This window comes from Branchiostoma belcheri, unplaced genomic scaffold (assembly GCF_001625305.1).
Source record: "Branchiostoma belcheri isolate BF01 breed outbred unplaced genomic scaffold, Haploidv18h27 scaffold45, whole genome shotgun sequence".
NCBI classification, from domain to species: Eukaryota; Metazoa; Chordata; class Leptocardii; order Amphioxiformes; family Branchiostomatidae; genus Branchiostoma; species Branchiostoma belcheri.
Window position 1 is genome coordinate 338,870 of NW_017804076.1, and position 27,606 is coordinate 366,475.

The 27,606-nt window shown below is 41.5% G+C and overlaps 2 protein-coding genes across 5 annotated transcripts; both read left to right on the forward strand.

The window, feature by feature from the left end:
* The first annotated feature begins 562 nt into the window (after positions 1-562).
* On the forward strand, positions 563-21,595 carry LOC109478695 (mediator of RNA polymerase II transcription subunit 1-like). Of its 4 annotated transcripts, none has more exons than XM_019780388.1 (17): positions 563-700; positions 8,506-8,651; positions 8,987-9,062; positions 10,801-10,855; positions 11,409-11,570; positions 12,328-12,399; positions 13,559-13,633; positions 14,879-14,917; positions 15,639-15,718; positions 16,002-16,088; positions 16,265-16,388; positions 16,897-17,021; positions 17,531-17,655; positions 17,983-18,163; positions 18,563-18,658; positions 19,055-19,160; positions 19,524-21,595. In XM_019780388.1, the coding sequence occupies exons 1-17, from the start codon at positions 580-582 to the stop codon at positions 21,328-21,330; spliced, it is 3,477 nt and encodes a 1,158-aa protein (XP_019635947.1). In that variant the 5' UTR covers positions 563-579; the 3' UTR covers positions 21,331-21,595. The 4 variants fall into 4 exon arrangements, with proteins under 4 accessions (XP_019635947.1, XP_019635948.1, XP_019635949.1 ...); XM_019780389.1 differs by having other exon boundaries at positions 16,265-16,379; XM_019780390.1 differs by lacking the exon at positions 14,879-14,917.
* A 19-nt stretch (positions 21,596-21,614) lies between these two features.
* Positions 21,615-26,447, forward strand: LOC109478700 (mucin-5AC-like). Its single transcript, XM_019780399.1, has one exon. The coding sequence runs from the start codon at positions 22,068-22,070 to the stop codon at positions 24,288-24,290; it is 2,223 nt and encodes a 740-aa protein (XP_019635958.1). The 5' UTR covers positions 21,615-22,067; the 3' UTR covers positions 24,291-26,447.
* Positions 26,448-27,606: the final 1,159 nt, after the last annotated feature.

Below are 27,606 nucleotides of genomic sequence, written 5' to 3' on the forward strand. Positions count from 1 at the left end.
AAGTCCCAAGTGATATTAGAAATGTTTTTCAAAAGGGCATAATGATGGCGTAGTATAAAGTGCATAGTCTATCAACCGACCAAAATAGGTCGGTATGTTTCTCCAAACATAGTGAGGCAATGTGTTGGCCTCCTCAACAAAGAAGAAGAAGAAGAAACTAAACAGATTTTTGCTGCATCTTCAAAAACGCTTCACCCAAGGAGCTTATCTTCACCTGATGACTGTTAATGTTATTATCTATTCTAAGTAAAAGTGATATTGGGTAAATAGTGGGAATAATTTGATATACCATATAAATCAATGTTGGGCCATCTCTCGGTCTAGTCTAGCTTATGTCCGGACGTCCATGAAATAACATTTTCTTTTCATTGTGCAAAATTACATATCTTATAGATTTGTCGTTATTTCTTGAATTGATTCAAGGATTTTATATTTGATAACTCAAGGCGCCGTTATCATTGTGGTTATCAATAAAACTATCAAAGTTCGTCAGTTTCCCAGACAAAGACAACGACACCTGGCGACGGACAACCTGAGCACCTCCGACCCTGCAGTGACGTCACCACCAGCAAAGGGAAGATGGCGGCGGTCGAACAGCGCCTTCCCCACGGGCTGCTTTCCCCGCCCCTCGGGAAGTCCAGCCTCTCCCTTACCCTACACCTCGCACGCCAGGGCAGGTTCCAAGCTGTTGAGATCTCAGGTGAGGCGAAGATTTCTCCATGCGGTGCTTTAAAAGCGCCGATTCGGGGTGTTTTTGGCGAGGACTCCGTCCCTGCACAGAGTTGTTTTGCGTACAGCCATTTTGGCCCGTCCCGAAAGCGGGATTGTTTTTGTTCGGAAAATTATCCCCGCTTTTGCGGTTTCTCTTTGTCCCAGCGCGGAGCGTCTCCGAGCATTTTACCGCTCTACCCTGAATATGCATCGCTTGATCCCTTCCCAAACGTCGCTGGAATTCTAAAACCAATCTTGGGACCCAGCGGAAATAAGTAAAAAATTTATTTGGCGCCAGTGTGAGAGTGTATTCTGGTATGTTGTCTGGTTCAAAGTTGGCGAGTTTGGGTAAATTTTGGGCAGAGGAAAATTATGCCTGACGTTTTGGTTATTTTTGCGTGATTGTTTACTGTTTGGGAGAAATTGTTGTTGACGCTGGTTGACTTTGTTTACCCTCTGAAGGGGTTTTGCGTGGCCAGAAGGGAGAGGTTGGTTGGTCCCCAGTGAGGGCTCATGTTGCTTGGGACTGGGAATAAACAAGGAAGGATTAAAGGGGGGAGGGTGAAAATTTAAAACAAAACTTACAGCTTTAAAATAGATCATAAGAAGAAAATTACAAAGCTGAGCTTTTGAAAAGTACAACTTGGAGACAGGGAATGAATTGCATTTATTGATAGAAGCAAGGTTAATAATTATTTCTGTTTTAGTATTCATATAATCTTCGTAACCCCCTCAACCCATATTAGTCTGTGCCTTATGGTTTCTGTAGAAAATGATAACTAGGCTTCATGAATTAGATTTTGCCCAGCTGTTGATTGAAGTGTAAAAACCCCGTCTTCAAGCTGGATTGTGTGATAATTTATGACATTTTGAGAAAAGCTACTGATTCAGACAATTGCATGTATTATTTGGAAGTCAGCCATATAACTGTGAAGATATTAATTAGAATTTAGAGATTAAAGAAGTAACATCGCGAACACCTTTAGACTAATTTTATTGAAAATGTATAATTCTTCATTACAGATAATGTTGTATATATATCACACTGACAAATTGAGACAACTTATATTTTTCTGAACAAAAACAAAAAATAAGTCCTGTCTATCCGTTGTTTCCGAGACATTTTCAGCCAGATAAGAATCAGTCACTACTCAGCAAAGTCACTAATTTAGTATTCAAATCTCTGTACAGTGTACACCCACTGTCTGTCTGCTACAGCTTTGTCTGCCACCACCTAACACTACACAGGGCTCGAAATACTGTGTGCATGTGCACCTTATTGCACCCAAATTTGGTTGTGCGCCCAGTCTTTCTCTGGGTGCACCAGTGCACATGTTTTTGTAGATTTACATTCTAGAGGTTAAATGTATAGTAGTATATACAACATATTCTTAACATCTTAAGTGTCAGAAAAATAATGAAATCATTGTTATAGTACTTTTCTTTTGAAATTAAACATAATTAGTTGACCTTCTACTTATTTTATTTCATATGGTGTACCCCCAAAAAAATTGTGCACCCAATTGTTTAGGTTGGGTGCACCAGTGCACCTTTTCCCAGAAATGAATTTCGAGCCCTGAACTACTAGTACCACACATCGTGTCAAGCTGAGCAACCCAGTTATGCACTTTCCCTTCTTTCATCCCAGGCACATTAATTACACTTCTCTGTAATGTGCCTCCTTTCATGCATGTGTTTGAGTTGGAGAAGGTAACACACGCATGCCGCACCCCCCTTGAGATTAGATTGCATACATGTATGTATGTATGTACTGCAAATGCATTTACTTTTGCTGTGAATGTTTTTTGCAGTGTTCTCTTATGTCTGAAACGTCTGACCGTTTCAAAAATCATATCCAGTTGCTTGATATGTAACTGTTTTTTTTTTGGCATATCTTATTACCAGGATGTCTAACCTTCACCTTGAATGTATGTTCTCTTTTTTTTTGTAATTTCTGTTTTTCAATTAAAATTTGTAACTGCGTACTTTAAACAGGGCAATAAAAACTTTTCCCTCATCCTCATAGTCATACCCCGAAAGAAAACAGCCATAGAAGTAAATACATTTACATGCACGTGTGTATTCCTAACAATTTGTTTGTACAAGTGAAATGAGGAAAGTTACCTTGACAAAATCCTTTCCAATTTGGATGCAAATAATGTTTTGTTTTGTCCTGTTGAAATGTAGATTGCATACTGTATATTTTGAAAATTTCACAATGTTTTTTTATGAGATTGAGAATGAGAGGCAGACCACAACTCATTGCATCATGGACTATTTGCTAGTCTTGTACCATTTTAGTTCTGCAACAGTTGTTTCAACCAAGGAGCTATTTGATTCATTTGGAAGATCCTAGTTGCAACAGCAAACTCAAAGACATTGCAAACTCTTGATTTACACTGGGCGGCAACATCTAAGCCCTACAAACTTACGTGAAAAATTAATTTAATTTTACAGTGATGTAGATTGCCTGATCATGTTATGTTGGCTATAATCATATTTATCACCTGTTACAGTTATCAGCCTTTATCACATAATGTGCTTTTGGTAAAGGTATTACCACATTACAGAAAATTATATGTTTGATGATACTATTGCAGTGACTAGTAGATGTAATATTGTGGTTTTAGTATGGTTTCCATGCCTGCCAAAATTCATAATGTTAGTCAGCTATGATTATATATATTTTTGGTCTACTTATATAATTTACGTTATTATATAAAAGTAATTCATATAAACAATACTTAGTAAACCTTCATCTGAAGAGCTATGAATATGAAAAATCTAGTTGTGTTAAAAATATTCCTTCAATTCAAGAGACAATTTGGGTTTTCAGCTGTACAGTGGCCTTGTTGTACTGATATAGTTACCAGAGTATATACCCTAAGGTTGTTGGTTTAAGTCGCGTGTCAGTGAGGGTTTGCCCTTTAAAGTCTATGTGTTATGTTACACAAAAATAAAGACCAACCCTTTTATGCAAGTTATAGATTCATCAGGACTCTAAAGCATAGGGAATTATTGATATGTGAATAACTGATATTTCTTTAGTGTAATTGAAGAAGAAATATTGTGATCACTTTTCAGTTAATTGCTTGCATCCAGCTAAATTACTGTGATTCTGTTACAAGTTTGTATTTTGAGGTCTTTTTATCTGCAGATATCCTTTTCCAAAAAATGTACCTTGGCTTTTTTTCTACTCAAATATGAATTCAGGATTTTTGCATTTAAGGTCAGTCTGGTGGGTAGAATCTTTGAATCTGGGAAGGACAAATATGGAGCTGTGCTCACTCTTACTAAATGAGATATAGCTCCAGCTACTGAGGCGTCACATTTAATTTCTGGGATGGATTGGGAAGGGGACCCCTGACAGCGGCCCTTATACACCTAATGGAATTTAACGAGGTTAGAATTACAATTGCAATGGGTTTTTTTTAGCACACGAGAAAGATCTTTTTTCCTGTCGAATTACTGGTTGTCAAATGTCCTCTTAGAATATAGAAGTTGTATACTATAATTCAAAATGGAAGAAAATAAAGATTTTGAATTGAAAGATGTAGTTTTTGAGCATTTGAAACAAGGATCCCCTACTAGTCATCTACTAGTAAGGCAACATTTCATTTCAGACAAATAGTATATATATACAGGTTCTCTTGTAACCCATATAATATTTATCCACATTTTCACTCTTCTTTAAATCAGGATTTCCACAATTTTGTCTGGAAATGTTGTAGTCCAGGACAACAAATTAATCAACGTCAACTACTTGCCAAAATTTGATATCATATTTTGTACAGGATATTAATCATTTTAGAATATTTGGCAACTGAAGTGTTGAACCATGGTTGAGAACAGAACTTTGAACCCTGGTGTTGCACAGGTGGCCATGAGTGGTTTATGAAATCCTTACACAGAACTCAGAAGAATTATGGTCCAATTCATGCCAGATGTTTGCAAATATCATAACAGCAGGGCTCAAAATTCATTTTTGGGAATAGGTGTACTGGTGCACCCAACCTAAAAAATTAGGTGCACAAAATTTTCTGTGGGTGCACCATATAAGATAAAATAAGCAGAATGTCAGCGAAAACTAAGTTATGTTTTGTTTCTAAAGACAAGTACTACAAGAATGATTTTACTATTTTTCTGACACTTAGATGGTCAAGAATATGCTGAATACTAGTACTACTCTAAATTTAACATCTTGACATAAACCTACAAAAAAACACTTGGGTACACTGGTGCACCCACAGAAAAAAAATTGGGTGCACAGCTCCAAATTTGGGTGCACGAAGGTGCACATGCACTCAGTATTTTGAGCCCTGTAACACTACAGGGAAGAATTATGAATCAGCTATCACACAGAAGGTCTTCAGCCAGCTAGCAGACTTTTCTTTTTTAAGTCTTGAAAATATCAGTAAAAATATTTATTTACTTCCCTGTAAGAAGATCAGTATGGTGTTTTTTCTAAGAATGTGTTATGCAGAAAACTGTGTTAAGTTGAAAATGTGCAGCTGTCTGGTCTTGATAACAGGATTTAACAGGTTTGGAATTAAAGTTGTTGGTTTTAACGTTCATTCCAGATAAGGCTTATTAGTTTTACTGAAGGCAGGTGGCCACACTGTGCCATACTGTTACATCATTTATTTATACAGGAAATATCGCTGTCCCACAGTCTTGTTCTCATTGCATAAGACCCCGAAGATGGCAATTAATTTTTGTGACTCTTGGTAACTTATGACTGGAATATAATGCACACTGAAAAAATATATTTTAAAGGATGACAAAACACAGTTTGTTCTTTGTCTGTGAAATGTGATAAGAGTAATTTGTCAAATTTTTTGTTGTTCAGTTCAGTGATTGCCTTTAGTAAAAAGGGGGGAATGCTTAAATGATAGTATAAGTAGGTAGCCATCCTGTGTCTTGAGCATTTTAATGTACCAAGCCTGTACAATGCATAAGTATTCACTGGTATATGTGGCTGGGCACTGTGTGCACATAGTAACGTTACAGTCCTGATATGATAAACAATATGAAATGGCAAATCTCAAACTAAACCTGCATATCAGATTCTTAAAAGTTTATTTAGTCTTGCTTAGAATTGTGTAACCTACATATACATCCAACACTACAGGAACACATACAGGATCTGTTCTTTAGTGTTGTTTTTGTTATCAAAAGTTCATAGACATGTTTTACAGCTTTGAAAGTAAACATGTCAGTCGTGAAATATTGCGGCAAAATTGAACTCTCACAGCAACATGTTTTGGATTTTTCTTTGCCTTCCAAATGATTTGTTTAAGGCCAACCCTGCTCTTATCATCTTCCTATCTCTAACCTTTTACAGAAAGGTCGGTAATTGATAGTGTAGATTCAAGGTGAAAACTTAAAGAAGCATGGCTGACCTTTCAAAACAAGGACTGTGTTACGTTCCACATGTCATCAGTCACCGTTCTAAGAATCAATGACATTTTATGCTACTCCCATTTGAAATCCAGCCTTCTCAAAACAAGCTGGTAACAGGCGAAAATCACAACCTACTCAAATTTTTGCACCGCCTACTTTTTTTTAAAGAAAAAATTGTAGTCTCCATTACAGACCCCTTCATGGCTCGCCTGCTACTTTCTTATTTCAGCCACCTTCTCTAAATTTTTGTGAGAAAGCTGAAATCTGACCAGGATGCTAGGAAGGTAGGCTAGCTTTGGGGCTTTATGATAAGTTATTAGAGCTAGTGTGCCCAAAGAAAGGCAGACAAAATAGAAAGCCCAACAAAGTGCCTAAAAATGCCAAAAAGGAGCCTAACATCTACTTGGAGAGCATACAAGGATTACATGAAGGAGTTTATATGCTCACAGGGAATTTTACCAGTACTTGCATGTTGGTTGGTTGGTTTCTTATGTTTGTGGTTATCTCAAACAAGATAACTGATATAAGTTGAGTTTTGAAAAAGATCTGGACCTAATTTCTATATAGGAGTTCTACGTGAACTGCAGCAGTATACCCCTAGCAGCTTTCTTCATACTGCAGGTAACAAACATGTACTTGTGCCAGTAGTTTGTTTTTGTCCTACTTTCATTCTGTGACCTCAAAAATATGTCTACATCTGCCTAGCTAGCCTTGGGGGGAAATGTCAAACCTAATCCTATTGGCTAGGGAGAAATGTCAAACCTAATTCTGTTGGCTAGGGAAGATTAGACCCTAATGTTTGCTTCAGGCCCAGACATTTTGACCAAGCCCAGAGTCTGAAGACATTCAGTACATTGGTATGCAGACATGCTTCTTACCGTAGCATATGGATGAATGGATGCATGATAAACATGTACATGTATGTTTGTGTTGTGGAAGCTATGAGGAAGTGGATTGTCATGAAATTTGGTAGGTGGGTAGGAATTGACCTATGAAAGAAAAATAATTAGATTTTGGACCCCCAGGTGGCTTTCCTAGTTTCCTTGTATGATACTGTGGCTTGGATATATATGTATGCACTTGCAGCTTGTTTGACAAATTTTGATTAATCTTTTTTTCATTAGCATTGGTAAAAGGTAGTTGTCCCACTCAAAAATGAAGTCCAAAGCAGGTTTTTTAAATGCAAATTTGAAGAAAAGAAGGGAATTGTAAAACCATCAGGTTGATCTGGCCTGTACATAACAGATTGTATCCAGCTAAAAGGCCTTTGCTGAATGTCAGAAAAGAAAACAGGCATATCCTGTTTCAGGTTCAGAGAACCATTAACATTGGCAGTCCCAGGAAATTGTCTGTTTTTAAAGATAAGAGTTATGCAAGGTTTTGTCTGTACTACATGTAAATGGCATTTCTTGTTGCCAACAGTCACTGTGGTGTTGTTCCATTGAAAACAAGAAATCATAGATTCCAGACTGCTAGGAAATATACAATATTCCATCTTTCTTAATTACCCTATGCTCGCTCTGAGGCAGACTCTGAGGCCTCTTATGATTCTGCCTGTCAATCTTCACCTACCCATGAGCTGTCAACCTACTCTGTTTGGAGAAACAGACACAGCTAAACCACAGCCACCCAAACCAATACTACCATACCCATAACTTGTAATAGCCAAAAGCCAACCGACCAACCACCCTTGATTTCAAAAGTAATTTCTCTATGGCTAATAAGAACACAACTGGCAAGCAGCATGATACAAAATGTACTAGCAGTTTTGCTTTCTTGCTCATTGTAAGGGTTGAAAAAACAGTACAGTGCCCGCCTGTGGGTCACCCTTAGCCACCTTGGAATTGTAAGTGGACATGGGTGTACAAGAGTTTGTCCAGGCTTCAGCTCAAGCCTATCTGTCTCTCTGGTATGTAATGGGCACTAGAGACGTCTTTTCCTCTAGTATGAACCCCAGATATGGTACCATGGTTGTCCTGACTTAGATTCACAACATTCTTCTTGTTATCTCTGCATTAACATGCTGCTAGCAAACATTGGGGCAGGCCTCAAAATTAACTCTTTCTTCCTATTGTCCCAGCACTGTCCCAAAAATTAATTTCAGTTGTCCGGAAATGAAGATGAACTGTCCTAACCTGTGTTTTTTTTTTAATTTGTATGACTTTAAGTTTAACTCAAAGTCAACTTAATTTTCCTTATGTTCACTCCCATGTGCACTATAATTGCAAAGTAGACAGGAAATGCGAGCAGAATTTTCTTTATTCTTACTCTGCAAGAAAGTTTTATTTATTTAGATTACATACACACGTTCTGACCGTTTTTTTATTGCATGTGTCAATGAATTGTATGTTGTTTTATTGCTAAACACCCTTTTTCCTGTCATGTGTTTAGGAGGAAAGCTGTCCTCAAGTAAGGATGAGAAGAGTGAAGAACTGTCAGCTCTGATGCAGCGGCTACGGACGAAGAGCGCCCAGATCAAGTCATGGTCCGACACCAGCAAACTGGTCCGCAGTGCCATGGTCTGGACCAGCTTAAACGTACGTCAGAAATGTCTTTTTTTTTCAAATCTGAGATTCTCAATAAGGTCAGCCTGTAGAACGATGATAAACTTTAGGCCTAGGAAAAAAATATGTTGTGTTTTCTGTTTCCCGACCGACCCTAGAAAAAACTGCCGACCTTAGCCTTTCTTGTAGATCCCTGCAAGGGACATAAATTTTTCAAGTTGATAAACCTTTTCTAGCTCATCTGAGTGATGAAATGTTGTACCATCAGTTCTTCAACATTGACTTTGAAAAATTAGAAGTGTGCTCATGCAAGTTTTACTTTGTTAAACTGTATTAAAGAAGTTGTTTGTTTGTTTGTTTATTTTTAGGACAAGAGGGCTGTAGACAACATGGACCACTCCCGGCTGAGAAAGTGCATCAACGCCCTACAGAAGGCACTTAAAGGTCAGATTGAGACATCTTATTGATTTCCTTCATGTGTTATCTTTAGCTTGTGTCTTTCATTTTCTATATTATAATGCAGGGCTCTAGCCAGCTCATTTTTTTTCCATCAGCCCAGATCGCATGATCAAACCTGGGGGGAGAGTTCTTGCAAATCTAGGGGAGTTCAAATTTTAGGTTTCCTTTAAAAACGCAATTTCAAATCCTTTTTCGGCTTTGAGATACTTGTTACTGAAAAGCACTACTGTAATTCTTGATTTGATAACGGTCACTTAATTATAGCGGTTTTAGCGGTCACTATTACACCGCTAAATTTTCATGATCGCAACTTTTTTTACCACTTCAGCCCCCCTCCCTCTTGCCCCAAGCTCGTTACGGTACGATCGCAATCACGCTTCATTTCTTGACTACAACATGCACACAACGCACAGTACTAGTGCTTCACATAGGAACAAGCAAAACACTGATGTGCTTCCAGAAATAAAATATTTATTAAACATAAAGTAGTTCATATTTTTAACAAGTATGCAGTGCTAAGCAAACCACGGTAAAAAAAAATCTTGTGAACATGCACAAACATATGTGACGCAGTGACGCTTTGAAATTTCCCAGCTTATCTACACTTGGGTATTTATAAATATTTAGCGTATACTTCGATTTAGAAGTTTCTTCATAAATTTACAGAAACGATAGCCGTTCATTTTGTGCTAGTACGGGACAATATCGAAAAAAATGAGACGAGTTACAAAATTCAGCGTCGCCCAAGCGTGCAGACAACAACAAACAAAATGGCGGCCAACTTCAGAAACGAGTTACAAACTACGAGAAATGCGGCATAAATCTGCTTAATTTCGAGGTAGAAATCTAGGTAGAAATACAATCAAATGTTAAGCGTCATTTGTACTACAAAATGTAAAAGCGTTAATAGCGTGCTACGACTAAGACGAATCGAAAATTCGGGAACCAAGCGCCGAGTGAAAAAAAATGGCGTCACAAGTTTTTCGAAAATTGCGAGTCAACTTTTGCGGCAAAAAATACGATTAAACGTTACTGTTTAAAGGCTATAGTGTCTGTAGAACTTTCTCGATGGCGTCATGGATTTCATTACGCTCCAATCCTAGGGCGAAGACGCCGGGTTTCGCTGTAAGCTCGTCTGCGGCGCCGGACATGTAGCGGCGTGCAGCGGCATGGAGCTTGGGGAGGGGGGCGGCGGTGCCGCACGCAACACAAGCGGGCGTAATTACGAACTTTTTGAAGTCACCGCGCCGCTACAGTACTTTGTAAATCATTTACTTCCAGACACCATCGGCGTGCCTGTTTTGTTTTTTCTTTGTAAAAATCGATTTTCGCTGGCGTAAACTGCTTTTTTTAACTTTCTTAAAAAAAAAGGCCAGCGTTTTAATGTATTTTTTTACACACATCAGCCATGTTCACACCGCTATAATTAAGTGACGTGAGGTTGTCCATTTTTCGCCGACCGCTATAATTTCCAACCGCATTTTTAAATGGATTTACAGTATATGAGGGTTTTGAGAATATTTTACTGTTTGTATATTTGGGACTATGTGGGGGTATTAAAACGTGCCATATTGAAGAGCACTACATATGGAAATGGTTGACATGGAACAACCCATTTTGGAAGGAGAGGGAAGTGGACTGAAATATGCTGTATTTGCTCCCAAGCAAATGTCTGCCTTTCTGTTGTTTGGTCTATGTTTATGTTTGTTTTGTTTTTCTGCAGTAACAACCCTGCCATCCATGGTGGAAAGGCTGGACTCTGTTGCAAGACAAGTTGGGTGAGTGTTCATCATACAAAGAATCACATAACTTTGCTTTTTCTTGCAAAAACTCAATACCCTTTTTCTAAGACTTTATAGGCCATATCTGATTCAACTTTTCAAATGGGGTGAGTTACAATCTGTTAGAAGTCATTTGTTCTCATATGCCGCAACAGTATGGGATACATATATAATTGTACAAAGAAAGACAGGGACATATTGGAAAGGGTATCAAAGGAATCGTACACATTTTTTTTTGTACAGCTCTTCAAAATGATTTAAAATGATTCAAGATGTTGCTGAATTGCAGACAATTTACAAATTGTTAAAAAATTGCACATTACAAATCATGAAAACATTGCAAAGCGATATCTTATAAAATCTGTAAGTAATACTTGAAATCCAAAAAAAGTTATAGCAATACTAGAAATAAAAAAAATGTTAACAAATGTCATAAAAATTGTGTATGTTCCAAGTAGTTCAGTCACAGAGGGTACATGAGTACAAAAAATGTGTGTAGTGAAGACTGTGGGGAATTATGGTTCTATATTAATGTAATTTTTTTTTACAGCTTGGGCTTTAAGGTCAGCTCGAGCGGGCACGAATGTTGCATCAGTGCAGAGCTGTTTTACGTGGAGATCAGACTGGACACGAGCGGGCGCGTACAGGACGTCAGGGTGGCCCACCACGGCTCCGAGGCACAGAGCTGTCCCGAGATGCTCAGAGTTCTCAGGTAAGGCTTAGTCAATAAAATTATAGTTTCACGGCATTGTGGCTTTTGCAGACTTAAAGTTATCTCTTACCCAAGCACTGTTCCATTTCCATGTGTCGGGATACAGTACTTTTTTAGACTTCAAAACATGCTCTAACATAACATAGACGTTAGCTGTAAATAACTATGATTAGACCACAGCAATTTAATTTTATGGATGACATCCTTCGCAGACTCCAAATCTAATGTGATAGGGCGGAAAAAAACAAGGCCGGCCAAAAAACAAGTTTCCTACATTTTCAAATTTTGACATCATAAACCTTGTTATACAAGAAATGATGTTGTGCTAAGATAGATATTGTGCTAAGTTTACTGGCAACTATTACAACATCAATTATTAAGTAAAAGATAAAACAATAAATCAGGGCCTTGCCGAAGGGCGGTTATAACATAACAGATACAGATCTGCCATCCATGTTCCGGCATGGGAACAGACATCTTTGCCCATTTTTGGCATGTTGACCACTCTCAGAGGGTAACAAAATTTCAAAGTTTCAAAAATCATGCAAAAATTCATGTGCACACTGATGTCATCCATTAATATTACTTGATGTGGCCTTACTGTAAATTCAATAACTCTCACAGAGGCTTTTAGGTTTAGATGTTCAAAGGTTAAGTGTAACAAGTTGCCAAAAGCATGCTGAGTTTTGTTTTAAATCATCCAAAATATTGACATATACTTCTAACATTGCTGCTGTGATGTTGTTGTTCCCTCTAGGAACGGAGACTTTAAGGAGTTTGTGGGCCACTTAAAGGGGCTGCTGAACATCTACAGAATACCTGGAGACAGGTAAGCCTAGCCTACAACCAAGATATTAAACTGATTTGGCCCAATTTGTACTTACATACTTCAAGCTGGTAGATTGTACAGTTTAACAGCTCACCACTTAGGTTAGGTCTAAATTTAGATGTTATTACGAGCTGACTGCATATTTTGAAAGTCCCTGGGGCCTAGGAAAAGAAATGATGTGTTTCTTGTTTCCCGATGGACTCTAGAAAAAACTGCTGACCATAGACTTTTTTGGGGAGTGGATCCCTGCAAGGGACATAATTTCGAGCTGATCAACCTTTTATAGCTCCATGATCTGACACCTTAGTGATAAAATCTACAATTGGTTTTCTAACATTGACACTAAAAAATCAAAGTGACTGTCCTCATGCAAGTTTTACTTTGTTAAGCTGTATTGTATAAGTTGGACTCCTATGTAGATATCACTGAAGTGTAAAAAAAAGAAAAAAAAAGGATAATCCCTACCTACCGACCCTAATTTTTTCAGGACTGAAACAGGAAACACAACATTTTTTCCTAGGCCTGGCAGATGTTAATTTGAACTAAGAATAGAGCTGGAAAGTCTGGAGGGGTAGAAATTGGCTCCTATCCCATCATTGATGAGTTGAATAAAGTTCCTACTACCAGTGACAAGTGTCCTTCGGTTTCACAAGTACCCATAATGGTGGGTAATGAGCAGATTCTAGGCCTAGGAAAAAAAATGTTGTGTTTCCTGTTTCAGTCATGAAAAAATTAGGGTCGGCAGGAATGAATTATCTTTTTTATTAGACTCTGGCAATCTCTAGTGAACCAACTTACACAATACAGCAACACTTGCATGAGGACACTATTTTCAACGTCAAATGTTGGAAAACCAATTGTACAACATTTCATCACTCGGGTGTCAGATCATGGAGCTACAAAAAATTAATCAGCACAAAATATTTATGTCCCTTGCAGGGGTCCACAAAAAAAAAGGCTAGGGTAGGCAGTTTTTTCTAGGGTCAGCCGGGAAACAGGAAACATAACATTTTTTCCTTGAGGCCTTAGATGGTGTTTTTTGTGATGACTTTGTGCCCAGCACACAACTATTAGTTCTTGCATGCATAAAGAAGACTATATATACAACTCAAACTCTGTAAAATGGAACTATTATTGCAAATTTGCGTTTTTTTCCCAGTAAAATAAAGATGAGGACATACCAGACACTGCTGTGTATGGAGAGTGATTTAACCAAGATGGCCGACGCCTACAAGTAAGTAACATTTCTAAGCTTTCAAAGAGATAAAGAGTCAAAGTTTCGTCCAGTTTTGCACATCCTTCTTCCCATGATCCCCTTTGGTGCTATTGCATTGTGGGAATGACAGTTACATCCAGTTTTGCACATTTTCTTCCCATGATCCCTTCTGGTGCTATTGCATTGTGGGAAAGCATTTTTCTTCAGAATGACTACACTTGTTACTTTTTACTGCTTGCTACTTGTGACTGCTTTATTTGTTTATGTCTTCTTACCAGTTGACTGTATGGTACATCAGGGTGTTTCACTACCTAGCCTGTTACACAAAATAAAAACTGCTCTCATATCTTGGCCAGATGTTGGATTGAAAGGTTTTTACACATGTTTTCATGGAGCAAAGTTACCATGTTGTGTTTTCTCTCCCTCAATATTGCTCTGAAATTCTATAGGGTTAGGTCAACTTACTATTTAAAGAAATGACAGGAAAATATACTTTCTACATCATCTTTAATTTACATAATGGTCCTTGAAAGCAACATAGTGAAACATCGGTGAAGGTTAGACATCCAGGTAATAAGATACGTCAAAAACAGTTATGTCACTGACGAAAGATACAAAATGTAGTAGATGGTACCTGAAACGTCTGACCGTTTCCAAAATCATATCCAGTTGCTTGAGTAACTGTTTTTGGCACAGTATAATAAAGTCTCTGCCCTTGCATCCAACAACCCACTACATGTAACTAGCTAGCCTTTTATTTCACTGAATTTTGTTGTCCATAGCAGACCCAAGTTATGGCCAAGTTATGGTCATTGACAGGCCAAACTGGCACGTTTGATATGAATAAGAATAGAATTAGATCAAACTGGAAAGGAACTATTTGCAAAGCAAGTACATAATGTTAACCTTTGCATATGGTCTGCTCTGTTAATTCTTACTCAAACACATTAATGTATATGGTGACAGGAGTCTAAATCCCTCCTACTATAAACTTGCAACATAATGTAACCCAACACTAGTTACTATGGTGACAGATGTCTGGTTCAGGTCATTGACCTTATTGGTTTGGAGAAGAAGATGAAACTGAGCAAAAATAATTATATGTTTTTCTTCTGCGAAGGTAAACATAATAATAGCAGGACGTTTATGTAATAAAGGGTTCCGGAGGTTAGAAATGGCTAGATCCCTGGCCCACTGTGTCTGTCCCATACTGTGCCTTTTCCCCATTCCTGTACATATCTGTTATATGTCCTCCTCTTACAGTGAAGCATTCCATGAGGAGGGTGTAGGGGAGACAGACAGGTTGGATCATCATGTAAAATATTTGTGGTTGCTAGAAGGTCTTGGCATGCATGCTATTACAATGTAGGTCTTGGTAGTGTAGCTGAGAGAATCCTAGCAGTGTGGTTGTACTTGTTTTTTTGGTGGAGTTGCCTGTCACCACTATAGGAAAGAAGAAAAATACTGTCAAATGTATTTACTTTTACTGTGGTTTTATTTTGTGGAAAAATGGCAGTTTCGGTGGTGTTTGACATTCACAGTTGAAACAATTCTATAATAGAAATACAAACCTCATGTTTGCAGTGTTGTGATCTCCCCACCACGAAAACTGCAAAAATTAAACCGTCGCAAAAGTAAATGCATTTACAGTATCTGTATGAGAACTTATTGTCACAATTCATTTCATCAAATTTCAACCTAATCTGTACTGTCCTCACCCACTTCTACTATTTCAATTTCCAAGACAGTAGTTACTAACCTACAGTTAGCCAGCTGCATTGTAGGAGGCTAGGTGGTACATGCATAGTTGATAGCATCTAGGTTTGGTTGTCTCTTCCCCATGCTTTGTACATTATGTCTAACATTTCAGAAGGAAGAAATCATTTTACAACAAGAAAAAAATAATATACAGACAGTGAACATACCAAAGAAGAATCTAAAATGTATTACAGATAAAGCAAGTCCAATCACATAATAACAAAATATGATAATGTAGTTTGTTGAATGTTGTTCTTTTTTACAGCAGGATGTTGGGAGGAAGGGGTGACCCCATGACCCAGATACAGAAAGGCATTGTGGGATATGTTATCCCAAGACAAGGAGGTGGGTTGACCAACTTCTCACACTGTTCTGTGAAAAAGAACTTTGCAGTTACCATGAATCATAGCATTGGGGATACATTGTATACATGTAGTTCTTGTTGTACATGTACCCCATGCTTCGAGGCTGATTTTCTTACTTTAACAAACTAAATAATAAACAGTTATAAACTTCAAACTCTGCAAAACCTTGTTTTCCCTCCTGCAAAATAAAGCTACCACCAGGGTAAATGCGTTTACTGTTCTATAAACTCATGAAATAGAATATTCCATGATGTTTCATGCAGGTCACCCTATGCAGCTGAAGTGCTTTATTTCCCCCTACGACATGTTGAATGTAGAGGGAGACAAGAGCGAAACTATCCGTGACCATGGTAAGTTCTGTTACTGCCAATATTTGGGATAAAACTACAGTAACTGTCTTTCCAGCTAGGTTATATATACATGTAATATTTGTGACAGCCGACAAAAAGTAAACACGAATTGATGTTTGCAGGTTTATGAATACGATTATGTAAATAAAACAAAGATTGTTTTCCCCTTGCGCCAGTTCCTCGAGATGTTGGTCAGTCGCTGAATGTCGCCTTGGAGGGTTCGACGTCGCACAAGCTACAGACTCAGCCGCTGTTCGCAGGGATCAACCCACCCCAACATGACAGCAAGGGGTCAGTAGGGTTAGTAGGGAGAATTCACTTCAAAATCATGTGGTGATTCAGAAATGTGTGGCAGTGGGGTAGGGAGAATTCACAAATCAATCCTGGTGATTCAGGATTAAGGTGTGTCTGTGGGGTAGGGAGAATTTTCCTAATTAATCATGTGTTTCAGAATGGTGTGTCAATGTGGTAGGGAGAATTCACTCATCAATCACTCAGGTGCCATTAAACTGTATGGTTCTTTAATTTGTAACTAACACTGGTCACATATGACTTTGACAATTTTTTTTTTAAACTTAACTTAAGGTTTAGAATCAGAAATATGAAAAACAATTTTGAAATATCCTTGTCCAGTAAAAAAAATTTTCTAATGTTCTCGTGCATATATTTCCTGAGAATGGTCCATCAGAGTGAAATCTTGGTAGTTTTTCTCAGTCTTCTCCTCACTGCTTAAAGAATTTGGTGGCAAAAAGGCTAAATTAGTAGACTGAAGGTTAAAGGTAGAACCAAGTTGTTGTTTTGGTTGCAGGACTCCAGCCTTTGCAGGAATCAACAACAACAACATGATGCTGTTGCCAGCCTGTTTCTCCCTGGTGCCCCCCTCCCCCATCCCACTGTCTCTCTCAACCATCAAGAGGATCCACTCTGCTACAGGTTAGAAAAGCTGACGTGCCAAGCTATGTTTTTCCTCTGTAAGGCCACAATAGACAAATAGACAACTGATTACTGTAAAAAGCAGTAAATTTTCAAAGTCAATTTTCTGGTCATTTGTTAAATGTAGTAACTTTAAATCAACCCTATCCCATAGCACACAGATATCTATGAGGAAAAAATGGGATGTCGCTGACGGAAACAGTTGCTTGTTTTGTATCGTAGGCTGCTTCTAGCTATTCATAAGTAGTACTAGAAAATAAAGTGTCTCTTCACGTACCTTGTTTCTGGGCTATTTCAAGCATAAAAGGATGATGAAAATCAATGTGCTAAGAAATGGCAGTAAATGTCAATATCAGAGATTTTCTCATCCAGGATATTTTGCCACCCTGAAATTGCATTGGATGCCTTTGAGACAGGAACATGCCAAAACATGTTAGAAACTGAGGTTAACTGCATGAAAGTGCCGGAAAGATTCTAACTTTAACTACAATGTATTCCGCACGGCACAGGTATATTGTGTGGAGATGAGAGCAAGGCAGTGCCAATGAACCGACTGGTCACACAGAACGTCATGGAAGCCAAGGGGATCGCTGACATGGACAACAACAACGGCCGCAACAAACTCTTTCATGTGGTAAGACAGAAACTTCATCTTACATCACTGACCACTAGAGGCTGAGGGACTGCTGAGCAACCAAAGATTTGACCAATTGCTCAAAGAACTTCATAGATAAAGAATGATTATTCTACATTTTGAGGTTTTTTTTCTGTCTTTTAACTGATACTTTTACATCTTGATTATACAATGAAAACTTGCCTGAAGCCTGCCTATGTGCTCAGGCCAGGTACTGGCCCCTTGCTCCCCTCTGATTGGTTTTACTGAAGAGTGTGCCACAATGCCACAATCACTGTAACTTTGTACAGAAAACCATCAGTACATTCTCAACATTTCTGTTCCCAGACCCTGCCTGACCAGCACCACTGTTACTACATTAACGACTCCCCTGATCTGAGGGGAGTTCTGGTGAGTAAGATCCCCTTCACTCACCCGGCCTGCGTGCCAAGAGTCCTGGAGGCCCTCCGACAACAGACTGTGTACAACACCCTCATCACCAGCTGTGTCAGGAAGGGCTGTGAGGAAGGTGTGTATGGAGGTTTTGCTTTTGGTGTATGTCTGCTTGTGTTTCTGTAGATGTTTCAAGCATGATAGGGACACTGACAGGAAGTTAGGTCTAAGGTCCCAGAAAAGGTCTTCAGTTTCTTAAGGAAGGCAATGGGAAAAGGCATACACAAAATCGATCATGTTCACAATTAAAGGAATAAAACAAGAAGTTCTGACCAATTCACAAATATTGCACGGAAGTATGAGATATATTTGATGTGTTGTTGCTTTCAATTTGTTTCATTTTTATTTGATTTACGTATTTGGCAGTCATTTTAAATTACAATTCCTGGTAGCAGAAACAAAAGACTTAGTCCTCCAGCATATGTATAGCAAGGAAATCTGATTTATTTGTTATGAAACTTACCATCTTCTACAGCCAAGGAGAATGCCCAGCTGTTTGAAGTGAATACTACATCACCCACGGGAATCTCTGTCACCTTCGAGCACCCTGTACAGGAGAGCATGGCCTGCTGTAAGACTTTTTTTGTCAGATTGATTTTGTGTGAGATCAACCTTCAAAGTATAGACTTGGAATTGTCCTTGGAAATGTTTGTTCTTTCTAACTGTACTAGCCTTCATCATAGAAAATAATTTAGAATGAAACAGAACATTGGTTCAAATGCACAAAAAGATAAGCAGAAAAGCTGATGTATAGAAACTAACAGTAAAGTCCAAAGGAAATAAGATACATAAAGTGAGCAGAGTATTGTACATGTATGTTATTGTGTGAATTCTGTGCACTACATTCCGTACAAATATCTTACATGTATGTTATTGTGTGAATTCCACCACTGTCGGTAATTCGAATAAAGTCTCAAGTCTCGAAGGACTTTTGTTCACTAATGGTTACATGTTCGTGTGTTTTCAGTGGAAATCGACCTTGCTGACCCCAACCATGTGAAGTGCAAAGTTCACATCCCTGCTGGCGACGCCCCAGTCTGCACAGATGAGTATGCCACCATGGTCATGAACAGGTCTGTATCTGGTCAGAAAAACTCCTGACACATTCACTCAGTTCTCAGTAGCCCAGAATGCCACCTTGCTGTTTTTGAAAGAACTGCAGAAGTTTTTCTTACAATGCAGTGGCACTGATACACTTACATGTATCATGAAGTCTCACAGCCAGACATTAATTTGTTTACTGTATTAAAGTCTAAACTAGAGCTAAGGCCAGATTCAACTGTCTTCGTCGAAGTTTAGCCTCAGTGAGACCTATCTAGTTTCAGATTCACCAGGAAAATTGTGTTGACTTTTTCTCAATGATAGTTGTATTCAACAGTTTGCATTACAGCGTTAGGCAGTCATGAGTCTCATTTCTTCCGATCTTCTTCTTGCAGATGCTTGTCCATACCTGTGCTGATGCGTGCCATCGCCCGCCATGCCGTGGCCCACCACAAGGAGATGCAGCGTCAGATCAACACCACATCCCCCGGCATCCTGTCCTCACTGTCCAAGGCAACGGAAGGGATCGTCATGTCTCACGGATTCTCCGACTTTGCAGCGGTTACATCTTCTGGACTTAAGATAGCGGCAGTGAAGGATGGCAGTGAGCAAAAGTTGTCCAACGCCAACCTGAACTTACTGGGAGTAACGTCTCCCGGTGGGGGAGGGGGGAAGGCGGGAGGAACGTTGCTAATGCATCTCAATGGTGTCGACCCTTCTCAAGGCAATGATTTCGGTGGAGCGGCTGCGCAGTACAGACAGGCGTCAGTCTCACCTTTCACCCTCGCGTCCACGACAACGGGAAGAGGCGGGCAGGCCGAACTGCAGTTCACGGACACGGACGCCACGAAAGTATCGGAAAACCCCATGCTGGCCAGCTTGCTGAAGGGGAGCATTCAAGGGCCCCCTCACTCCAAGAGCCATCCGATGCTGATGAACTTGTTGAAGGAGCCGGTGGGGGTACCCCCCCAGCCAGGGCAGATGTCCCCCCGCGGGACAGAACCCCCTCCTCCGACCAAACAACGCAAAAGGAAACGGAAGTCCACAACGGACAACAGGTCGCCCAAACGACAGCAGAGTGAGGAGGAATTCACAAAGGAGCTGAACGCCATGGACTTTGATAGCAACATTCCGTACGACGCCACCCTACAGCCCGACCACCTCACCCCCACCACCCCACACCCTTCTACCCCCACTGTGCAGTCCCCGGCCAGGGCCTTCCCACCTCCACCCTCACATTCCATGCAGCTCAAGCCTTCTCTCGATCCTTCAGGGAGGGGGGAGGCAGTGAAAGACTTCACCCAGGACTCGGAAGTCTCAGCGATGCTGAATGACATTGCTGAGCAGAGCGAGAGGCTGAAAAGGCAAGGCAGTCGAGACGCTGTAAACTCCCGTCTAGGCCCTGAAAACTTGCCACCTCTGGATGCTACAGGCTTTATAAGAGCAGACGGCTCGATGGAGGACCTTACAGCTGCAGGTGCTGTAGCTCAAGGGAGTGACCTCCAAGCCTCATTCGACCCTGCTGATTTTGTAGGTGGCGAGTCGACACCAGGGACCGATCATCTCGACACAGACTATACCTTTCCAACAGAGCCCATTGAATTTAACACAGAGGTGTTAAACACCACGGATACCAGTTTTGTGGACAGTCTCATCGAGGAAAGTTCAGAAGGAAACGTGTCCATGGATGTTGAGAGCTGCGACGCCAACGCATTCGGACTGGCACTGAATCCATCCTCCGTTGCCTCCAAAATCACCACTCCCGGTGCGGGCAGTTCGGACGTGTCAGGAAAGTCGCAGGCAGCGGCAGAAGTGGGTAACGAAGCGGTGGGAAGTGTGACCTCCAACGTGGGAGCCGCGCTTTCCGCCAGTTCTTTTGACCAGGGTCCTTACTCCAGCAGTGACTTGCAGGGACTTGACTTGTCCATGACGGCAGCATCCACCCCAGAGGTCCTGGACCTCTCCACAGGACACCACACCCCGTTGGACCAGCAGACCGAACCCACCGACCTCTCCACCAGTCAGAAGTCTTCTTCCTCCACATCCCTGCAGCAGCTCGAGCCAACAGATCTCTCCACCAGTCTCAAACTCCCATCCGTGAACCCCCCCATCTTCAACAGCTGCGAGTGCAGCATCCGTCCCCAGCTCTTCTGGTGCGACGTCCTCAGCCAGTATCACCCAGCAGTCCACAGGGAGTCTTAAGATCACCGTTAGTCTGGGGAACAACACGGCCAGCATCAAGAGCGGGAAGTCTGACAGTGAGGGCAGTCGCAGTGACGGCTCCACCAAGCCCACCAAGAGGAGAAGCTCCAGCAGAAGCTCTGCAGATGGCAGCAATGGAGCTGAAGGTGGCAGCAAGAGAAGTCGAGCCGGCGACAAGAAGGACAAAGGGAGCAAAAGAAGGAGGTCGGAAGCAGGGGTGTCCCCCCCACGAGCAGCCGGTGTCGGCCCCAATGGTTCCCGCACCCCTCCCGTCTCTAAAACCTTTACTCCCCCCTACAGTACCTCCCCGGCAAGGTCTTACACTCCCCCAGCTAGTCTGCCCGGTGCCTCCTCTCAGCTCCCCATGACCATGCAGACTGCCCGGTCCCACACTCCGCCGGCCAGCATGCAGAGCTCCCGATCAGGCTCTGGAGGCAAGCCGGCAGCCATGTCCCTCCAGGCCAAGACTGTGGGAGCAATTGGGAAATCAGGCAGCCTGGGTGGGGGCAAACCCCTGTCTGGGACGGGTAGTGCAAGTCCGATGAGAACAAAAGCTCTGTCCAAATCTCTCTCTGAAGGCAGTGGCGGGAGCAAGGGCGGGCAGTCCCCGCGGTCCAAGTTGCAGGTGTCAGGATCGGGAAGCAAGTCGTCCTCAAGCAAGGACAAACCATCGAGGATTATGATCACCATCAGCAGACATCCCTCCGCATCTTCCTCCTACACAGCCACCTTGAGAAATGCAAAAACAGAAAGTGTCAGCAAAATCCAGTTCCAGCAAGACCGCCTCTTCGAAAGGAGCTGACCAGGTTCGAGCATCCACCCCAACAACGTCCGGTCCCAAACCTGTCTCATCATCACCAAAAGTTTCCACCCCAACTTCCAAACCTGTGACATCTGGACCAAAAAGTGTATCTCCAGTACCCAAACCTGTGACTGGCACCCCCAAAACGGTAATGCCTAGTTCCAAAATGTCGTCATCAGGCCTCAAAGTTGCATCCTCCATTCCCAAAGTTCCTGGCCCCACTTCAAAACCTGTAGCATCGGTCTCCAAGTCTGTTACTCAATCTGCAACACCTGGCCCAAAAACGTCCACTTCTGCACCCAAACTGGTGACATCTGGATCCAAACCACTTGTGTCAGGGCCAAAAGCACCAGGCTCAGGCTCTAAAACCTCGTCATCTACTCTCAAACAGCCTTCAGCCAGTGCCAAAAGTACAACATCAGGTTCAAAACTGGTTAGCAGTCAGTCGAGCAAGTCACAGGCCACCACTTCTTCCTCCTCTGCAAATGTCTCCTCCAAAGTTGCGTTATCTTCTGCCTCCAAGGTATCAACTTCTTCAAAATCATCCACCTCTGTGTCCTCGGCTAGCAGCAAGGCTGCCTCCGCGGGACTTGTCACAGCCTCTGCCAACACCTCTGCCTCCACGAAAACAAGCACTGCTCCCAAGGAATCCAGCTCAAAGCAAAGTTCTAGCTCTAGCAAGACTAAGACCAGTGCTGCGTTGCCTAAACTGGCACAGGAGACGTCCCACACCACCACCAGACCAGCTCCTCTCGTTATCTCCACCGCGCCGGTGACATCTCCGACGGTGAAGTCCACCGTGTCCCCACGTGCAACTTTGTCCTCCCCACCTCTCTCCCGATCCAACTCCAAGTCCCCCATCCGTTCCCGGAAAGGTTCTCTGTCTGCCGTGATAGACAAGCTAAAGAACACCGCCAGCAGCGTGCACGTTAGCAGCATCTCCGACAACGACAGCGTTGTCCTGGTCACGGCTCACGTCAGCCCCACCACGCAGGCTAGCACGGCGGAAAATCCGCAAGTCAGCACTGTATCCTACAGCCACACTTCAAATGGCATCCCAGAGGTCCCAGCCATCAAGGCTGATGTCAAAACGACTAAGGATGCAGTCAAGTCAAAGTCTTCCAATGTGGTAACTGTAGCAAAGGCAGAAATAGCAGTCAAGGCCCTAACCACAACAGCTGCAATCACAAATGGGACTGTTTCCAACGCAAGCGATAGAATGAAAAGTGAACACGTGGCTGAAAGAAGAGAGAAGTCCGTCTCGCCTAAGACAACCCGGCAGGACGAGTCGTCCGAGACGCCGCCTCCTCTTCTCAAACCTCAGGAAATCGACCCGCAGACGTCCTCTGGTGCTTGCGCATCAGACGGCGCAGCTAGGAGTACAGCTGAAGCTTCAGAAGACGTGTCCATCATACCCGAGAAACTAACTGAAGACTCCAGCAGCCGTCCAACGTCTGCTGAAAGTAAGACCACAGGAGAACGGCCGCGGTCGAGAGGCGAGGACAAAAGTTCATCCTCTGGTCAGAATCCCGCTGCAAATGGTACCAAAGAGGAAAGGAGTGGCAAAAAGAGGTCATCCGCTACTGTGGACGAACGGCACGGCAACCAGAATCGATCAAAATCTAAGCCCCAGGCGGAGTCACAGGGTCCAGCTCCAGGTCCGGCCGCTGCCATGCCGGCCCTGACTGCTGGGACACAGCTGAACGCCGGTGCGCTGTCTTCCTTGGTCAGCTACGGTGACGAGAGCAGCTCCTCACCCCAGGAGACCAGCCCCACCCAGGTGCAGGACCCGGAACCCCCCGTTCTGGAGCCCTACGGGAAGACGGACAGCCCGGGAGCTGGTCCGGCTCTGGGAAACGTCGGTCAGGACGATCTGCACTCCCTCAGCCCGGACGGTAACCTTGTCATCGACGTGCCCGGTGCTGCCAATGCACACACGGGCGCCCCCCTCCCCCCTGCAACTCATTCCCCAGACCATGACCATTCCATGGACCCTGAAGTAGACTCTCAAGCTGAGAACACCTCCCCTCTGTCTGACCCCGACCAATCCCATCTGCTGTACGAAGGCACTTCTGACCAATCACAGCCTGATGCCAGCCCGTGTGACATTGATGATGATCTGATGGACGAAGCCCTGATTGGTGGAATGGATTCATAACAGACCTATCAGATTGTGGCACTAATTTCTGATACAGAACCCAAGTTCTCATCGGTGGATTGGATTGGAGTTGAGATAACCAATCGGATTACATCTCTGATATAAGATAAGGACACAGGGTGCATTTTTCCTAAACTTTTTTTGACGTAAATGTCCATGACAGGACCTGTCATATTTTGTTTGCTCCAGAAGGCCAGGTACATGTGCCTGGGACTCTGGCAGTGGCAATGATTCTTCTCGTCATTCAGTCAAGAGGGAAACTGAAAGCTCTGTAAGAAGCTAGTATGATAGTCGGACACAATAATGTATTGGTAGAAGCATTCATTTGTAGCAATTGAATAGGATTGACTGTAAAATGAGACAGTTTTGACTAGGGATGGGTTGCAAATTTTAAGGTCTATGTCCAACAATGTACTTATAAATGCTATTTTCAGTTGTAAGAAGAGGTGATTGTGGATGGGACTACCATACAATCATGGTTGGCATTTAAGCTACAAATTTTAAAGAAAAGTAGTTGCTATTTTCTCAACTACATTTGAATCGAGGACATTTTTTTAGGCCATGACTGGTTTCCTTTGTTTTAAGTGTAGTTTATGTAAGCAAAGTATATTTATCAGTAACTGTTTGTTAACTACAGCAAGACAGGACTACTGCACAACTGTGTTAGTATTATTTATGTGATATGTGCCATTGATTCGGCTTTTGAATCTGCTTTGGGTTCAGAAAACTGCCCAATTTTTTTATACCAAACTTGTATTTAGCAATACTTTTTGTGTCCCAATTTTATATCAAGCTGGTATTTAGCAATACTGTGACATGCATGAAAGTTAGGCAAGTGTTTAACTTTGGCAAGTTTGTTGGCTTTACTATGGCTTCAGTCCAGTCTTTATAAAGATTGGCTTGCCAGATTGCTTGCCTTCCAAAACCTGAGAAATCCAGCATCCTAATCAGTATTGTATCATAGTACTGTCAAGACTCTAGAGGAATTACTGTAGTAAGAACATCAGACATGGTTTTTCTATGGTTTTTTTATCTATCAGACTGAAGTAGCCATCATTGATCTCAACTAATCTGGAACAACCCCATTAGGAATAACAAGTTATGCACCCTACAGTTAACAGTGACTGGTGCATATCACGTGTTAAAAATGATGTCAAGAAAGAAGTCCTTTCATTTGTAATGTTGTAGGGATAGTCTTTGAAAGGAATTGCCAATATAGGGATGTCAACTCTCGATTCTTGTTTTTCCGAGCGCAGAAATTTTGTCAGACAGCCAAGTGTGGTAGAATGGCGGCAGAAACCACTCTTGTATTCTTGTACATGTCCAATATGGCAAGAGTAGACTGAACAGAGATTTCGATGTGTCCCCAGAAATGATGTCTAACCAAGTATACAGCAGCTCTGTTTTATTGAGAATATGAAAGTTTGGCCTGCTACTGTGTCACAATTATTAATGCATGTATTGAAATAGCTGTTTGATAAACATAGCATCATATTCAGGTAAAAATATGTACCCAAGATTATCGAGAACACAGTCAAACTTTTGAAATGTATGGAAATTGTACCTTACTATCTTGTTTAGCTTCATGTTTTATTGCTAATATGAACTATTTGTATTTTATATGAAATGAAAGTATCTAATTGTAGTTGGCATAATTCTTAACTTCATAAAAGGCTTTTTTGGTACTAGACACTAGCCGATTGGCCAACATATGTAATTAGATCATGCTAGTGTTTTTATAAGATGTAGAATTTTTGCCAAAGGAGCTGCATAGAAAAGAATCATAGTGGAAAAATTCTGTTACATGTTGCAAGTTATATTTATGCTCTTTGATAGTTTTAACAGTGCTCAAGAATCAGGTCTTGTGACACAATCTTCACCTTTCTCTTTAAGGCCCAAGTGTTAAGGCCCAAGTGTCTTATACTAGTAAGACTTGATGGTAAGACTATACCACTATATCTTAGAGGGAACAAGGATAGATCTTTTACACACATACCTCCAGTATAAGTGTTGGTAAATTGCTCTTATTATATATGCCAGATTTCTTGTTGTATAGGCGATGTACGATGTGCACATTATATTTACGCTTTGTATATAATCACACGTTAGTATGGCCTTTTTGTTTTGGGTCATGAATAAAGTACCAACTGTTTTGTACACTTGTCTTGTTTTTAGTGAGCATGGACTTTGGGTCAGAATCTTATATTCTTCAATTTCATTTCATTTATTTCGAAGCCTTTTAGCCCTGCTGGGCTAGTCTTCTAAGGCTTAAACATTAAAATTACATAATCACATTCATGGAAAATACAGTGAATACATTTAAAAAGACATAAATACATCAGAACATCAACAATGAACACACAAGTCGATATTTACAATTTAAAAACTATAGGTCGAGGCTCATGCATGCAACACTGTTAGCGATAGCTTTTATGAACCTGAGTAGTGCAGTTGCTGCGTGCACCGTTACTTTCAACTTCGGCTTCTCTTCTGTTTTCCCTCTCTTCGTGAGACTTAGTACCGTCAGGACGTGAACTACGCCGCTAAGGTACTTGTCTGCTACTCGGCTCATAGTGGTAGGGAAATTTAGCAATGCGAAAACTGAAGTACGTGAGGACGCTTAGGAGCTAGCGTGTTGTCCGTACGGTGTTTCGTGTCGAACTGTTGTTCTGTCGCTAGGACGCTAGATGGCGCTCTGTGACGCAACAGTGTTCTGGAACGCTTTTTACAATCTCGCGTTATACATTCGCAGAACAACACTTATCAACTCAAGTGAATATGCCTCGGTCATTAACAAATTGTATCTGTATATTGTTACGTCAGCGAAAGAGGTACATGCCAAAGTATTCAGGGGGCACATCCCAGTTTATTTTGGGTCTCAATTCGATTCTGCACACCCTCAACTCTAGCGACCGTCTCTTTCACTCAAGTTTTAGGAAATAATTCTGTAGCAAAAACAATGTGTATGGGAATGAATGATATCCCTGTAGCTACAGGAACAACAGATTTTTACTTTCTTAAACCTCTCAAGGTTTTGGGGGAAAAGATTTTCCGATGAAAAATAATGCCAAAAGACCGCCATTTTCACTTGGAACTAGAGGTCGGAGATCTCATGTCTTCGTCAGAGGTACATCGTTCTAGAGAAATTAACATGCGTATTCTTCACTCTTTTTAATAATCAATTTGGTCTAAAGAACAAAAGAATCTCTGTACTATTTTTATGGTACAGAACACCCTGAAACGGTTTGCCACAGATTATACAGATGCGTCGTCACCCGTGTTAGCCCCCCCCCTACCGTTATTTGTAGTTGGTTAC